Source organism: Mustela nivalis (genome assembly GCF_964662115.1).
Source record: "Mustela nivalis genome assembly, chromosome: 5".
Taxonomy (NCBI): Eukaryota; Metazoa; Chordata; class Mammalia; order Carnivora; family Mustelidae; genus Mustela; species Mustela nivalis.
Window position 1 is genome coordinate 155,920,534 of NC_139024.1, and position 17,969 is coordinate 155,938,502.

Consider the following 17,969-nt stretch of genomic DNA (forward strand, 5'->3'; position numbering starts at 1 on the left):
AGGTGTGATTCAAACTCACACATCAATAGCTTACTAAAAGCAACATATCCATCTCAGCCTAAATACTATTTGTCCCACAGGCTACCGTCCTAACAATCTAAAAATGATGAAATGCTCATAAATGGGAGAAGAAACCATGCACTGTCAAGAGAAAAACTAATCAACAAAGTGGGATTCAGAGATGTCCCTTGTAATGGAACAGTCAGAAAGGAAGTTTCAAATACCTGTGAGTATCATGTGAGAGGCTCTAGTGGAAAGTAGAGACCACGTATGTCGGCAGATGAGAAATTTCAGTAGATTGTTGGAAACTGAAAGTCAAATGGATATGCTAAATTTAAAAAAAATACACAAGGTAATAGAGCTATAGGATGCTTTTAATGGTTTACAAAAAAAAATTGGAAAAAAAAAGATCATTGAAGAGTTAGTGATTAATGTCAAGTGGTCTAATATATTTATAACTGAAATCCCAGAAGGCAAAGAAATAGAGAGTGGAAAAATTATTTGAAGAGATAATGACTGATTACTTTCTCAAAATAATGAAATCAAGCCACAGCCCCAAGACCATAGAAACCTAAGCATTTCATATTGGGGTGTGGTGTGACCCTATTTACCTCCAATTCAAACTGCTGAAAACAAATAGAAGAGAAAATATTGAAGGCAATGAAAGAAAAAAATACATATTATATATAGCTGAAAAAGATAAAAGTTGCTGCAGACTTCTCACCGGAAATTACATATGTCATGAGACAAGGAAATAACACTTCCAAGTGATGAGAGACCAAAAAATCATAATAATTTTTAAAACCCAAAAAAACTCTTAACCCTGAATTCTCTACTAAGCAAAAAATATTTTTCAGAAATGAAGAAGATATAAAGATATGTCCAGACAAACAACATCTAGCAGACTTGAACCATAGGAAATGTGAGAAGATATTCAAGAAGAAGGAACAGGAGACAAAAGAGATAGGAAGGACTGAATGTGCACAGAAATGGTTACAGTGCAGGCACACAGAAGGCATACATTCCCCAATTTTAATCACACTCTATAAGATCGACTCTATAAAGCAGTAGTAACTGCTGTACCGTAGAAGACACGAAAGCAAACACATGACAATGATAGCACAAACCAGAGAGGGCTAGTCTCTCGCCCCACACAGGCAGCAGCAGGGGACCTGGGCTAATTGCACGTGTGTATAGAAAGCCCTAGGGAAGCCAGTCCAAATCATTTTTAAAAACATGAAAGACTGGGGGGGGGGGCTGGTTGGGAGAAGGGGGTGGGGTTATGGACATTGGGGAGGGTATGTGCTATGGTGAGTGCTGTGAAGTGTGTAAACCTGGTGATTCACAGACCTGTACCCCAGGGATAAAAATATATGTTTATAATAAATAAAAAATAAAAAATAAATTTAAGAAAACCATGAAAAACAATAAGGCAATAGTGAAGATAAAATTAAACCATGTTTCAATCAGAGAAAGACAATTATCATATGATCTCCCTGAAATGAAGGATTTGAGAGACAACGTTGGGGGTTTGGGGACTAGGGAAGGAAAAAATAAAACAAGATGGGATTGGGAGGGAGACAGGCCATAAGAGATTCTTAATCTCAGGAAACAAACTGAGGGTTGCTGGGGGGAAGGGAGTGGGAGGGAAGGTATGGCTGGGTGATGGACATTGGGGAGGGTATATGCTATGGTGAGTGCTATGAAGTATGTAAACCTGGCGACTCACAAACCTGTGAATTCACAAACCTGTGAATAATACATTATTTGTTATACATTATATAATACATACATTAGTTACATATATAATAATACAATAATTATTATTACAAAGTAATACAATAATACATTATATTTTACTAAAAATAAAAAATTAAAAAAAATTAAACCATGTAAATGCTCATAAATTTCAAAGACAGGAAGAAAGATAAAGGAAAGAAACACCTAGAAACAACTTAAGAAGACAGTGGATTTTAATAGCAATTTGTCAGTGATGACAGTGATGACATTATATATAGATTACCTGAAGGCATCAATGGTAAAGTCTGTCAATTTCTGGATAATAAAAAATTGGACCCAGCTGCAATACTGGAGCAAACCCCAGCTCTTAACAAGGGAATTCTAATCTCACCCCTACTGGGAGTGGGGTTCGAACCCACGCGGGCACATGCCCATTGGATCTTAAGTCCAACGCCTTAACCACTCGGCCATCCCGGTGGCACATGCAAGCATTCTTGTCAAAATTACTAAATTAGAGTTTATTAGAATTCTTGTCCCTGGGAGGTTATGAATATACCTGAGAAATCTGAGACCAGGCATCCTGGGGGGGGGGGGGGACTAACAAAATGTCTATGTGCAACAACTATTCTAATCACTAATTTGTACCATACATTACAATGGGTGTTAGGGAAAGACTGACACATCCCTGATCTTGCAGACTTGCATTAAAATGAGAAATATTGGGGCGCCTGGGTGGCTCAGTGGGTTAAGCCGCTGCCTTCGGCTCAGGTCATGATCTCAGGGTCCTGGGATCAAGCCCCACATCGGGCTCTCTGCTCAGCAGGGAGCCTGCTTCTCTCTCTCTCTCTCTCTCTCTCTCTCTGCCTGCCTCTCCATCTACTTGTGATTTCTCTCTGTCAAATAAATAAATAAAATTAAAAAAAATAAAATGAGAAATATTATTAAAGAAAAGCACAAAAAGAAAGAAGTACTATAAAAGACAAAAAAAAAAAGAAAGAAAAAGAATACTCACATTGTCAGATTCAACTCACTTTATCACCACTTACGCTCAAGGGAAGACCCTTCTCTTAGTGGATTTGGAAAGAAATCCAAAAAGGAAAGGGAGTGGAGTAAGAGACAGAGAGAACCCAGCCACATGAACTGTCTCTCTTAACTCTCCAAAGGTGGTCTCTACCCTGCTCACTTCTCATCAGACAACACTGGTTTGCCTGCTGAATCTAAGCCCCCATTCCAAAGTCAATGAATCTGACTGTCCAGGTGAGGGTTTTGGGTCTGGAACCAGAGAACAGTCAATATTGAGACAAGCTACCTTTGGAGTAACTTTAGAAAACCCCACAGTACACATACGGAGTTTGGAATTTAACACGTGATACTGGTTTAATAAAGACGTATCCTAACCAAGGGTTCTAACTCTCCACTATTGACATCGCTTTCCTGAGTACCTAGTATGTGCTAGGCACTGGGTCAGGTGCATATAATCTACTCAGGCAGTAATAAGACGCTGTCCAGACACTTCAGTTGGGACTAAGTTTAAGAACTTATTAAAACAGGTTCCAGATATGCATTGGTGGGGGTTGTACTGAAAGTCTGTGAAGGCTTCTAGAATCCCCAACAGGGTTCCTTTTTCTCCATATTCCTGCCAACCCTTGTTTGTTCTTATCTTTTTTTATAATAAAAAACATTCTGACAGGTGTGAGGTGATAGCTCATGGGGGTTTGGATTTGCATTTCCCTGATGGTGAGTGATGTTGAGCATTGTTTCATGTGTCTGCTGGCCATCTGGATGTCTGCTTTGGACAAATGTCTCTTCAGATCCTCTGCCCACTTTGTTTGTTTTTTTGTTTGATATTAGTTGTGTGAGTTCTTCATGATTTTTTTTTTTTGGATATTCACCCCATATCAGACATATGGTATGCAAATATTTTCTCGTGTTCCATAGGTTGCCTTTTTATTTTGTTGATGATTTCCTTTGCTGTGCAGAAGATTTTAATTTGATGTAGTCTTACCTGTTTATTTTTGCTTTTGTTGCCTCAATTATTGTGATTCTTAACACAGAGTAGAATTATCTATAGAATTTGTAAAATATACTGAACTAGAGAGTGTAAATACCTAAATGTGAGAGGTAAAAATTAATAGAAATGTAGGTAGAGAAATGTCTGTGTGACCCAGAGGTCAGAGAGGACCTAAACAAAAATTCTAAAAGCACAAACAGTTGGTATAGTTTACTTCATCCAAATCAAAATCGTGTTCAATGAAGGCCACAATGGAAAGGTCAGTGGACATGTGTGAGTAAAGTAGAAGATATCTGAAGCATTTAACAACAGCTTCATCCATGTCATGTAGTAAGAAGCCATAAAAATCAGCAAAATCGGGCAGAAAATTCAACATAAAATGGGTAAAGAATAGGAACAGAATGCTCATAAAAATGAAGATAAAGAAGACTCTGAAAAGATTAACTGATTTAAAGCAATTAATATTATTAGTACTCTATGAAAATGCAAAATAAAATGAGATATTACTCGACCAACATAGAGTTTGAAGAATTAGAAGGTTGGATGTACCCATTATTGCAGAAATGAGGATATCAGGACCCTCGTGTCCTGCTGATGCAGGTTCATGAGGAAGCAGCCATCCTGGAGAGCAGTCTAATAATTTTAACTCAAAATTAACGAGATCCAATGATCCAGATATTCTGCTGCTAGGTGTATATGATCCCCACTCCTCATTGCCTCCCCCAAATCTCAGAAAGTCACAGATCAAGTCATATGTGGATACTAACTGCAGCATTATTTTTGGTCCTTCAGAATCAGACTCAGCCATGCCCCCATCATTAGTGATAGGTAATAGATGATCGGTAGTAGACCGGTAAGTGTGTTAAATGCAGAATAATGAATATTATGATACTATGAAATTTAATAGACTAGATGTTCATGTAACAACACTAGTGAACCCTAAAAAGAAAGGCTTTTTAAAAGATACCTAATGAAGTTCTTTCCTTCATTACAGGATTATTCTGCTCCTTGGTCTTCAAAATCCTACTGTTGCTCCCATGATTTTGTTTTTTTTTTGTCCTTATACATTTATGCCTTTAAACATCCCTAGTCCTCTTTCTAACATAGGTTGGGATAGAGAGAAAGCAAATGCTGTGCTTATTTCCCCATAATTATAATCAGGTCCATCTCTGACTGACTATGATTTTTCATCAGTATGGAACACAAAGGATTCCTAAAATAGTGGGTGGTGATAGGGAACCACCATTTATATTGGGATCGAAATACTAAAGAGGCTAGGGAAGAATTTTTTATGTCAAATTTCCCTGTTTCTCATTTCACCACTGACCATTTCAATCTAATGAGGTTAAGTTAAAGGAATAAATGTCATTTAGGACATAATCAGAACTTCATTTGCAAGCTGTTTATTACTTCTGATGACACTTCCTAAATTCTGACACATGCTGACTGGGCTACCAGTATCCTTTGCCCGTGAATTTTTTTTTTTTCTATCTTGTTTTTTAAACTTGTCCAAACCCACTCAGGAGATTTACTTATTGCTGTCCATCTTTGCATGAGCACCCCCCCCCCCATCTTTCCTTTTCAAACCTCAAGAAGGTGTCTTATTTAGGAGTGTTAATAGCAGGTTGTGAATGACTCTCACCACCACCAAGATCCCGACAGGCTGCCAACATGAGGGAAAAAAACCACGGAAGTGGGTGTCCTGCCTGATGAGATTTCAATTCTCCAGATCCTTCAGCTTCCAAAAGAAAAGAGCCTGTGATGTCGTTTGTCCCCCTGGCAGGGAGAACATTTGATACGTTCCCTCCCCCGGGCAGTTAAAAGAAAGTGAGCCCAGCCTGTCCCGGAAAGAGGGCTTGTCCGTGTCCCTCGCAAAGGCTATGGGTAGGGAAGCTGACCATACTCACTGCACCTGTGGCTCGCCATCGCGGGGGTCCAGAGACAAGTGTCCTGGGCTCGCTAGTTGGTTCTGGCTCCTACAGGACAATTTTCGGCCGTCCAGAGAAGGGCAGGGCATCTTACACGGTCAGAGACAGCAGCCTATGACATTAAGACTTTTCCCAGTTACCTGCCTAGAATCCCCCGCCCCCTCGTGTCTGCAAAGTGACTGGGGCTCTGGGGGGGGGGGGGGGGGACACGGGCCTGGCTTTGAATTGTCCAACTCCGATATTGTGGATGCTAAGAATGGGAACGTGTAGAGGGGAAACAGCGCCTAGGGCAAGAGTACAGCCTCAAGGGAAGGATAAATTCATTGAAGATCCATTTTAACTAATTCTGGAATGGAAAGGGCCCAGAGGCCGTGAGTTTCCGTAGTGTAGTGGTTATCACGTTCGCCTAACACGCGAAAGGTCCCCGGTTCGAAACCGGGCGGAAACAAGGCCCGTTGCTTTTTCAATAAATTCTAAATTTTGTTCTCCGAATTTTCTACTTCTATTTGCCTACTTTTCTGCCAAGTCTCAAGGTTCGTGCTCCCTTTGCAGCCCCAAACTCTAAGTTACAAGAACGCCGTTACAGAGCAGGAGCAGAGCTGAGACGGGCTCCCTCTCCCCGACAGGGCGCATCCTGATCCGGCTGCGTCCTCCCGGCGGCGTCGGAGAATCTGCGCTGCGCGGCCGGGACCGCTGAGCGAAGGCCTGGTCCGCACCCTCTTGGGGCAGAAGCGACCGGGACCAGCCCTAAGAGGGGAGCGTGGCTGGTGGATGCAAAAAGGGTTCACGAAGCCCGCGGCGGCCGAGCGAGCCGAGCGGAGAGTCGTTCCGGGGGAGGCCGACAGGTGGCAGAAAGGAGCCCACGGGTCCTGGGCGGCCCTCTTAGGCCATTGCTGCCTGACTGCGGCCTTCCCCCTGATAAAACAGGAGGGCCCTGGATTTCAAGCAGCGAAGTGCCTCCGCGGGTCTGAAGTTTTTTAGAAGGACCCCTCTGCCAGACCCGCTGTGTGCAGCGAACAATGGGAGCAAGGACATCTGTGAGGTCCCTTTCATCTTGCTGCGGATCAGAGAGAACGGTGGCTTGGACAGGATGGTGGCAGCTGAGTTGGTGAAAAGCAGTTACAGTCTGGATATATTTTAAAGACAGGGCAAAGGAAATTCCAGAGAAAATGGATACGGAGAGTGAAAAAAGTGGCGTCGGTAATGACTTTGAGGGTTTTCTTCAGGGAAGGATGGAGTTGCCATTGACTGAAATGGGGTAGACTGGATGGAGCAGCTTTATTGGGGGGGGGGCGGGGGTAGTGGGAGCTCTGTTTTAGACGTGCCAACGTGTAGATGTCTGGTATAAAACACCCGGGGTAATACTAAGCGATCAGTTGACTATGCACGCCTGGAGTTCAATGGAATGGTCTAGACTATAGACACAAGTCGGTGAGTTGTAGTCATTAAGCCATGAGAACAGATGAAATCACCAAGAAATGAGTGTTTACGTCCAGGGACCAAACCCTGGGACATTCCATTATAGAAAAGGGTGGCGGAGAAGAGGGGAAACACAGGATATTGAGAAGAAGAAGACAGGGAAGTAGAAAGACTACCAGGGCAGCAGTGTCTCGAAAGTCAGATAAAGAAAATATTTTAAGAAGGATGAGTTGCCTATGGCCCCTAAGAAGTCAAGGACTTAGAAGTGATGATTAATTTTAGACATTTAGAGGCCATAGATAGGAAAGGGAGTGAGGGAAGAAGGAAGGAAGGTCGAAGTAAAATGCTGAGAATATAAATTAACCACAAACTTATCAATAGCCACCAGAACCAGTCTGTCAATGATAATTGTTTTCAAGGCAGTGAATCACCTTCAACCCCTGCCTTCTAAAGGTCAGCTGGTCAGAGACAGATTCATCTCAAGGCCCTTGAGTGCTAAACAAACAAGAGCCTCTCTACCCAAAATCATGTTTCCGCAGAGTATATCAACCCGCTCAGCCCCCCGAAGTCCTTGCTTCCGTGAGCCCCCTCCCCCAAAAAATCTTCCCTTGGCTCTAGTTTAGCTCTCCCCCTAAGTGAGCTTTGGCTCCATATTTCAAGTTCTGAGTGATGGCTTCATCATCCTTTAAAAATGCAACTTTATCAAATCTGAAACATCTACCTTTCATTTTTTGCTGGGATTTTATTTTTTATTTATTTCTCATTCCTGCTATCCTTGTGTATCCTGTACAATAATGTGGGCTCTACAGCCATGTTGTCTTGTCACAGATAGACTCGGGCAGGTGTTTGTCCTTTATACGGGTGTGTTAGATTCAGCAAACAAAATGCCAACATTTGAAAACACCCTCTGACAGAAAGGCTTTGCACACTCTCTCCACAAATAACTTACTGAATGCCCAGCTTGGTTCAAATCTGTTGTAAATCTGAGAGATCCAAAAAAAAGAAAAACAAGAACTCTTTGTAGGGAGCAAACAGGTAATTTTTAAAAAGGAAAGGAAAGGAAGGTACACTTGCATACGATTTGATTTTTTTTTAACAATAGGAAATATGGACTTCCGTGGTGTTGAGAGGCAGCGGGGAGACAGGGGAAGATCAGGTACGTGAAGGGAGGAGCCACGAGATGGGTGTGGGACTCAGGGAATGGGACAAGGACACATGGGGGGGGCAGAGGCCAGGCCACCAGATCCTGTGTCACCTCCAGTCCTACCCCTACTCCAGAACCTCCTTTTCTTTACTAAGATTTCTATGCGAAGGCTTTAAGCCACTTTTTCTGAAGATGGTGCTTCTTTTTCTTTCCTTCCCCCCAACCCCACCTTGGAGAGGGGGACAGAGAAGGTGCGTGTCACTGCTGAGGACTAAGAAACAACGCTGACATTTAACCTCAGTTTTATGTTGGAGAGCCTCTTCCCAATGCCTGCGTCGAGTGCAGCAAAATTAATTTTATTTAAACACAGGAACTAACGCCTTTCCTGGACTGTCTGGGGATCAAACCCCCAACATCAGTGTTGTTAGCAGCACCTTCTGCCCACCTGAGCTAACAGCCACCTGGCCAGACCCTCTTCTTACTTAAAAAGTAAAAAGTTGGGGTGCCTGGGTGGCTCTGTAGGTGAAGTATTTGCCTTCCACTCAGGTCATGATCTCAGGGTCCTGGGATCGAGTCCCACGTTGGGCTCCCTGCGCAGCACGGAGTCAGCTTCTTCCTCTCCCTCTGCCCTGCTCTCTCTCTCTCTCTCACACACCCGTTCACTCTACCTCTCAAATAAATAAATACAATTTTTAAAAAAGGTAAAAAGTTTATTGGCATTCTTGTTTTCTTTAAAGCTAAGGGATATCCTTCTCATTTTCCAAAAGAGACTTTTTTTTAAGGGTGGTGAGACAGGGGGCTGGGCTAAGGAGCAGAAAGAGGGAGATTGGGAAGCAGATGGGGCAAGACTTGGACAGGGACAAAAGAGAAGAGAAGAGAGTGGCTGAGGACACGCCAGGAGCAGTGAGGAAAGCAGAGCGAGTGGGCAGGGCCAGGCCCCAGGGTGTATAATCTGTAGGACAGAAGGTAGAGGTCAGGCCTAGAAACGGGGAGGCTGAGGGACAGAGGGTTGGGAAATCCCGGGGCAGGGAGCGAGCGAGAAGTGGATCTCAGGGCCCAGGTCTGCAGGCCTCCACATGCCCACTCCCGCGCCGCTGCCCCGCTGTGGTGACTCCCACAGACGCCTGTCCGGGGAGAAGCGTCCGAAAAGAACCCGAGCTCATGTCGACAGGCTATAAGTGTGCAGGCCGCGCCGGACACCTGACGAAGGGTGACAGGCGAGCAGAGCACCCGGAGGCTTGTGCGGACAGCATGGCCGGCAGGCCCGCCCTGTGGCTGGGCCCTCTGCTCCTGCTCTCCCTCTGGGCGTCCTTGGCTCCAGGTAGGAAGACGCTGAGGGTCAGGCAGGGTCTCCCCAGGGGGCCTGGCCTGACTCCTTCCCGGTCTGTGTCCCACAGCCTCCCTCCTGAGACGCCTGGGGGAGCACGTCCAGCGGGTTCAGGAGAGCTCGGGCCTGAGCCTGACTTCGAGCCCAGGGGCTGGGGCCCTCCCGAAACAGGGGTGGCTGGAGCAGCCGCTGGACCCCTTCAACACGTCCGACAGGCGATCCTTCCTGCAGGTGAGGCCCGGAGAAGGGGAGCCCGCCGCCACCTTCCTTCCCTAACTCTGCCCCCAGTCCCCACATCCCTGGACCCCAGGGCTCCTCCTCTGCCCTCTGTCAGCGCCCCGTGGCCCTCTGAAGAGACAAGCCGGAGAGAAAGGGACACATAAATAAACAAGCCTATTTCACGTACCACCAATAACACGCAGGAAGAGCGAGAAGGGAGAGAGGCTGCGAGGCACCGGGAGGAAAGGAGAGGTCAGGCCTCGCCAGCCTGTTCCTTCTTCCCTGTCTCACCCGACAGCGGTACTGGGTGAATGACCGGCACTGGGCCAGCCCGCGGGGACCCGTGTTCCTGCATCTGGGCGGCGAGGGCAGCCTCGGGTCGGGCTCCGTGATGAGAGGTAAGAAACGAGGATGGGGGAGACGCGGCTGGGGAGCTGGTGGGGACAGGGGCGGCTTGCGCGCCCCCCAACCACACGCTCTTCACAGGGCACCCTGCGGCGCTGGCCCCAGCCTGGGGGGCCCTGGTGATCGGCCTGGAGCACCGGTTTTACGGCCTGAGTGTGCCCGCTGGGGGCCTGGACGTGGCCCAGCTCAGCTTCTTGTCCAGCCGGTTCGCGTGAGTGACTTGTTTGGGGCGGTGGGATGGCGGGTCTGCGTCTCAGCCTCCCTACATCGTTGTGGCCGGTGCATCATTGTCGCGCGGCCTGAAGCGGACCCCTGGGTCTCTGGCTCATGTTTTCTTCTCTTTTCCAGTGTCTTACGCTCTCTCTCTGGATCTCTGGGTCTCTATCCTCCCTCTCTTTCTCTCAGGCCATACTTGCCTCCCTCTCGGACACAGCGTCCAGACTCGTCTTCGCTTCTGCCCCAGGGGGTCTCTCACAGGCCTCTCCTCTCGCTTAGAGGAAACGAGAATCTTCGGGTGGCCCCGAGGTCCGCTGTGAGCCCTCCGACCAACACTTGCTCCCGCTCTCTGGGCTCCAGCTACTCAGAGGCCCCGCGGTTCTCCGGACTTCGGAGCAGCTTCCCTCCGCAGGGAGGGGGCTGCCCCCCACGTTTGTGCAGCTTCCCTCCCCCTTCTCCCCCCCCCCCCCCCGACCTGACTTGGTGACAGCCCCTCCCGGCCCTACACCTGCTCCGCTGTTCTCCACTGCTCCCGGCAGGACTGACCTGTCCCTTTCCCGCCTGGTGTCTCTCGGCCTCCCTTCCGCCTGCACCCCTCCCCGTCCCCACCTCGGTGTTTCTTTCTCTCGGTCTCTCCATTTTCCACAAGCGCTACCGGTTTCTGACCCGAAAGTCCGGGAAGGAAGAAAACCACTTGGGATAGGAAAGAGGATGTTAGACGCATCCCAGAGCCCCTTTTAATTGGGTCTGTCCTTCCTCCGCTGGCTTCGCCCGCTCCAGCCTGGGACCCCAGGTCTTCCCGAGTGGCTCTCCCTTTCTGCCCGGACTTGTCAGGTTTCCACTTAACACGCCTCAGAGATTTTTCCTCCCCCACGTAGTCCGGGGGGGGGGCGGGTGGAGGCTCTCCCGAGGGGCCTCCCCTGGCCCAGGCTAAGAACGCGGGGCACGGGGATCCCTCACCCCCATCCCGGGAGAAGAGCCCTGGCGTCCGGCCACACCCCCCTCCCAGTCGCGTCTCCGGGTCCCCGCCCGCGCTGGGAGGGAATCTTCGGGGACTTCCGGCGAGGAGGGCCCACCCAGCCTCCCCTCTGCCCCCAGGCTGGCGGACGTGGCCTCGGCCCGCCTGGCACTCGCCCGCCTCTTCAACGTGTCCGTCTCCAGCCCCTGGATCTGCTTCGGAGGCTCGTACGCCGGCTCCCTGGCCGCCTGGGCCAGGCTGAAGGTCCCCGGGACTCTGGGGGCGGGCTGGGGGGTCCCCTTCCGAGGACAAGGGTACCCGGTTCCCATTCGCTTCCCCCCGCGCACTCCTCTCCCCCCTGAGGAACTTGTCACCAGAGTCACCAGAGGGTGGGGTCTTGCCTAAGACCGCAGGACGCGGGAGTGACGCGGGGAGGCGGGAGTGTGGGGTCCCCGGTCCCTCGGCCCGCAGGCTGACGGCTGTCCTTCTCCAGTTCCCCCACCTCATTTTCGCCTCGGTGGCCTCCTCCGCTCCGGTGCGGGCCGTGCTGGATTTCTCGGAGTATAACGAGGTGAAGACGGCGGGCGGCGGGTGCGGGAGGGGTCCTCGCGCGGGGAGCCCGCTGATTCCTTCTCCCGCTGCCCCCCTGCAGGTGGTGTCCAGAAGCCTAACGAGCACGGCTGTCGGCGGATCCCCCGAGGTAGGAGATGGGGCCAGTCCGAGGGGGTAGGGGGACGGGAGGCCTTGGAAACGCGGGCTAGAGGAAAAGGGGGAAGCTTGCAAGGTGCGGGGGTCTGAGGGAGGCCCGAGACCCGGAAGGTGCGCGGACTTTAGAGCGCTGGACGCAGAGATGCCGCGGGCACCGAAAAGCAGGGTGCCCTAGCAGGGGCGGGGCTGATGCGGGGCGGGGCCTGGGGCGGCGACCCTATCAGGAGGGAGAGGCTCCGCGCTTGTTGGGGTGGCTGGGATGGGACGACCCTATGGGGTGGGGTGGGGTGAGGCTCGGCTCCGGGTAAGAGGTGGGGGGGCGACCCTCTCAGGGGATTGAGGCTCCGCGCGGGGAAAGGGGGTCCGTGAACCGACCCTATCAGGAGGGAGAGGCTCCGCGCGGGGTAAGGGAGTCGGGGGGGGGGGGGGAGGCGAGCCTCTCAGGGGGTGTGGCTCCGCGCTGGGCGCCGACCTCTCAGGAGGGAGAGGCTAGCGGGGCGCGGCCTCGGGCGGGCATTCCGGGAAAGTGGAGCGCTCGCGAAGGACGCGGGTCGGGGGCCAGGAAAGGCGAGGCCCAGGCCGGAGTCTTCACCAGCGCGGACCCTCGTTCCCCGCAGTGCCGGGCAGCGGCGTCCGCAGCCTTCGCGGAGGTGGAGCGGCGGCTGCGCGGGGGCCGGGAGGCTCGCGGGGCGCTGCGGGCGGAGCTGGGCGCCTGCACGTCGCTGGACCGCGCGGAGGACCAGGCGGAGCTGCTGGGGGCGCTGCAGGCGCTGGTCGGGGGCACCGTGCAGTACGACGGGCAGGCGGGAGCGCCGCTGAGCGTGCGGCGGCTCTGCGGACTCCTCCTCGAAGGCCGGAGCAACCGCAGCCTCTCCGCGCCCTACCACGGGCTCCGGCGGGCAGTGCAGGTGAGCGGCCCTGCGCGCGGCTTGGTGCGGGGGAGGAGGGTCAGTCGGCAAAGGATGCCTGCACCTCTGCCAGACCTTGGGCCAGCGTGAACCCTTCTGAGCTGTAGTTTCCTCATCTGTGAAATAGGGATGACACCTCCGGGCCCTCTAGAAGGTGCAGTGACTTCGGCCAAGGGAAGCATGCCGTTTGCAGGCGTTAGCGACTGTGACTGTTACCTCTTTCGCCCATCTTGTTCTGTCCACTTCCCCGGGCCTGCAACAGAGTCTAGCGCAGCGCAGAAGCTCAATTAGCATTTACAGAAGGAAGGAGGAAATGTAGTAGAGCCGGGGATTCCAGCCACGGAATCCACAGCTACAAAGAGCTCTTCCTTCTCCAGCGCTGTCTGGACCAAATGCTGTTAAGAAGGGCTTCACATATATTATTTCACAGAATCCTGCTGATAGTTCTAGGAGCGAGGCACTGTTTTCATCCCCACTTACAGATGAGGAAACCGAGGTCCAGGAGATGATCACTTGCCCAAGGTCTCACAGCCATCTAGTACCTCTAACACACATGCACCCAGGCACCACTCACTCTGACCCCTGATTCCCACGAGAACTCTGCAGATCCCGTGCCTCCTTCCCTTTGTCCCCACAGCCTGTCAGTCCCCCAAAGTCTTTGACCTTTGACTTGCAAGGACTTATGTATGCTTTCTGGCCGTGGCCCTGACTTGCTGCCAGGACAGGAGGAATGTATGTATGTATGTGTGTATATTGTCCTCTAGGTATTCATGCACAGCCTGGGCCAGCGGTGTCTAAGCTTCTCCCGAGCAGAGACAGTGGCACGACTGAAGGCCACAGACCCCCAGGTGTCCGGTGTGGGTGACCGGCAGTGGTTGTACCAGACTTGTACAGAGTTCGGCTTCTGTGAGTGGCCCACCGCACCCTCACCCCCCAAAACAGTATTCTGTGCTGTGCCCAGAGAAGTTGTCTCCTGGAGGGTCCGGACTGATTTTCATTTCGCTGGCACAACTGGCCAGACTGCTGTGCATTGTCTAGCCTGCGGGTGTGGGTCTAGAAGATAGACACTCCACTGGAGTGTGCGCGTGCCCTGGGCACTCACATAGCTTCTCTCACACAAGCCCTCCACATAGATGATCACCCCTCCAATCTGCGCTTCATCCGTATCCCTGTCCTGGGAAGGGCCCCCACCATCTCCTGAGTTACCATCTAGAAACCCTCGCAGCGTTTCCCGTGCCTCCTTCCCTTTGTCCCCACAGCCTGTCAGTCCCTGAGCCCTGCCTGTTCACCACAGCTCCTCTCTGTTCCCAGCTCTGCTGTCCCTGTGGAGGCCCCCAGCCCCTCCTGCCTCCATCTCTGACCCAGCCTCCTCTCTGGTCTCCAGGTCTTCTTTTCACCCATAAAATCTAATTTCCTCACTGCATCGAGAGTGATCTTTCTAAATACGACCTTGTCCTTCCTCTGCTCAAAACCCATGGGTCCTAGAGTGGGATTGCCAAATACAATGCAGGATGCCCAGTTACATTTGAATTTCAGATAAACATTTTTTAGTGCATGACCTAAATATCGCATGGAACATACTTATACTAAAAAGGTGTTTGTTTCTCTGAAATACGAAGGTAGTGGAACATCCTGTAATTTCAGGGCTAAATCTGAGTACCATACCCCAGCGTTCAGATCCTTTCCACATCCCTTGAAGGCAATGAAGATATGGTTTAAAGTGAAGTACTCAAAGTCCAATTCCATTGTTTCATAGCGATGTGATCTTGTACAAACTTGGGCAAATAACCTAAGCTCTCCCCCTGGGCCTTAGTTTCCACATCTGCAAAGTGGGAATAATGACAGCGCTTCTCTCATAAGGTGGTTTCCGGAATTAAGGGAGGTAATATATGTCACATGCTAAGAATAACACTGGTACACAGCAGGTACTCCCCAAATACTTATTATTATTATCATTATCATTATGATGATGATGATGACGATGATGACAAGACATTGTATATTTTGACCCCCTAATGTACCAGCTTTCTTGAAACCTCAGGAACTTGGCCCATACTATTCGCTTGTCCTGGATTACTTGTCTTCCTCTCATCACCCAGTTCACTCCTCACAAGATGCTTCCTCCTCAGGAAGCCTTACCTGATTGCTAGAGCTAAGTCTGCCCCCTGGCTTACCGTCCCACCCCCTCCATAGCTCTGTGTCCCCCCCCCCCCCAGTGCTTTCCACAGTCTTATCATACAGACCTTTTTGCCTGTCGCCTCTGCACTGTGAGCCCTGTCACCTCAGATCCTGGGACTATCTTGGTTGCTGCTATGTTCCCAATACTGTTCACAATGCCTCTGAGCATACAGGAGGTGCTCAATAGGTGGTGGAGAAAGGAGTGAGTGAGTGTCAGGCTAAGGGAGTTCCATGAAGGCTGGGGTGGGGAGCTAGGGAATTTGAGCAAGGGAGGGGAGGTCCAGTTTGTGCTTTTCACTCCTGTGTCCGCCCCCTCCCCCAACCTATGTGCACGTGCAGGCTCCCCTCTTTATGAGGCTTTCTCTTTTCTGTCTTTGCCTGGTCTGGCTCACTCTTTCTAATTCCTGAAGGTTTTTATCCCGGGCCGGTGCTTTCCTGGAGCCTGTCATGCTCCCTCTGGGATTCCTCCTTCCCGGGGCTTCCTCCGTCACAGACTCAACCAGGAACTTACTCAAGGGAGGGTATGGAGCAGATGTGGTCATCACCAGAGAAAGCTCTATAAGTGATTAGTAAAGGGGAGGGCTGTAGGCCCCAGGATGACAGACTTTCCTTCCACAGATGTCACCTGTGAGGGCCCCAGATGCCCTTTCTCGCGGCTCCCCGCACTGCCCTCCCAGCTGGAGCTCTGCGAGCGGGTGTTCGGTCTCTCCACGTCATCCGTCGTGCAGGCTGTGGGCCAGACCAACTCGTACTATGGTGGCCAGACCCCCGGGGCCACCCAGGTGCTGTTCATTAATGGTGAGCCGGGCATCAGACCCTGCCTCCTAGATCCACACCTAGCTGGGGCACAGCACACCATTGTTCCCTTTCTTACCAGGGGACACAGACCCCTGGCACGTGCTGAGCGTAACACAAGCCTTGGGACCCTCGGAGTTAGCCCTTCTCATCCCTGGTGCCTCCCACTGCATGGACATGGCCCCGGAGAGGCCCTCAGACTCCCCTAGCCTCCGCCTAGGGCGCCAGGTAAGAGAGCCCCAAGCTGGGTCCTCAGCATGCTCGTTTGCATATTGCTTTGCACGTGCCTGCCCTGGGCCAGGCCGGAGTCTGACCTTCCCAGTTCTCCCCACAGAGCATCTCCCAGCAGCTGCAGATCTGGCTTGGACTGGCAAAGCAGAGCTCTGTAAGCAGTGGGGGCTGAGGGGCCCATACCCTCGCCTCTCCCTGGGTGGCCGCCTCGGTCCTGGACGACTCACCAGAGGAAGCAAGCAGCTCATGGGGAAGGAGGAAATCTCCGGGAATTGGGTTTCAGCCCCTGTGTCCACAAACGTGGCCGAAAGTGTTGTGGGACCCAGAGTTATGAAAATATAAATGGAGAATTATCCTCATTGTGAATACTGGTTTTTCATTTTATTTTTTAGGGAGCATTTTATTAATCGTTTCGTGGCTATCTTTTTTTGTTGCTTCAAGTATCTTCTGGAAAGCCACTTTGTGTCATAGAATTCTGGGCCGATCTCACACTGATTATTTTCTTACTACTTCCGAAAACACAGCGATCTTGGTAGGAATCAAGTCAAGCTTGGCGGAGCCCCTTTGGGCTGCTATAAGAGAACACGCGACAGATGTGGTGGCTTAGGGACAAAGCTAGTGATTTCTCATGGTTCTGGAAACCGGGAAGTATGAGATCAAGGCATTGGAAAATCAGGTCTCTACTGAGACCTCGCTCCCCGGTTCCTACTCAGCTGTCTTCTCTCTGGGGCCCCACGTGACAGAAGGAATACTGGTGTTTTTAATGCTAAATGTCAGAGTGATGTGTTCTGGCCCAAGTCCTGCTCAGACCCTGCTCAGACCTCGGACCCCTGAGCTGCCCCTGCCTCTCACTGTTCCTCTCAGGGCCCTTCACACCCCCACCTCTGCCTTTGTCTCTGAGTCTTGTCCCTTCTCTGGATGTCGTCATTTCTGTCTCTCTGTGTCGCAGTCTGTCTCTCTTCACTTCCTCTCTGACAGTCTCCACTGCAGTCGGCTTTTGTCTCCCATCCTTGGTCTCTGGGTCACCTGAGTCACTTTCTACCTCATCCTGTATCTCTGCTCTGTTTCCCTCCACCTCAGACTTGTCCTGTCTCTCCTTTGCTGCTTCTCGGTCTCTGTCTCCCTGAGACCATCTCCTTTTGTGTCTCTGATATTCCTCCTCTCTGTTTCTCTTCCTGCCATTTAATCTTTGTCCTTCTCTCTCTCTTTCAGCCTTCCTTCCTAAGCCTTCACTCACCATCACTTCCCACCACCTGATGCCACTTTGGCATCCTGATACGGATGCCCCGGGTTTGGGGAGGGCAGGAAGGAGCAAGTCAGGGAGACAGCATCTCCGGGGAGCTGCGAAGGGCAGAAGTAAAGACAGGTCCGGACAAGGCAGGGGGTAAGAGAGGCCACAGCCCACTCTCCTGTGAGGAAGTATCTCCTTGTCTATCTTGACTTCAAACCCCAAGGACGAGCTCTTTCTTCCCTCGCCTAGAGCTAACCCAGCCCTGTTCAGCAGGTGCTACCCTGTACCACTTACTGACCTCAAACCATAGCCCGTTGTTCTGGGGTCTAGCCTCAGTGCCTCCCTTTACATGTTCAGCATGTGCACCGCAGTCTGACACATCGTGGGTGCTCAGCACCTGTTGGGAAATGAAAGGATGGGTCTACGCTCAGCTAGTCACACACTTCTGGTTTTCCTTCCACTCGGCTGGATACAGCTTCCCTCCATCTCCTTTGCGAACTTCCTTGCAACTTGACATCCGAATGCGTTTGGATTTGGGGTGAGGCTCTGTT

The 17,969-nt window shown here is 50.9% G+C and overlaps 1 protein-coding gene across 1 annotated transcript; it reads left to right on the plus strand.

Moving 5' to 3' along the window:
• Positions 1-9,403: 9,403 nt before the first annotated feature.
• Positions 9,404-16,449, plus strand: PRSS16 (serine protease 16; the record flags this gene model as incomplete). Its single annotated transcript, XM_082729483.1, has 12 exons — positions 9,404-9,563; positions 9,640-9,800; positions 10,087-10,186; positions 10,275-10,404; positions 11,508-11,631; positions 11,861-11,938; positions 12,020-12,067; positions 12,693-12,983; positions 13,748-13,889; positions 15,780-15,959; positions 16,039-16,184; positions 16,291-16,449. The coding sequence occupies 12 exons, from the start codon at positions 9,404-9,406 to the stop codon at positions 16,357-16,359; spliced, it is 1,629 nt and encodes a 542-aa protein (XP_082585609.1). The 3' UTR covers positions 16,360-16,449.
• Positions 16,450-17,969: the final 1,520 nt, after the last annotated feature.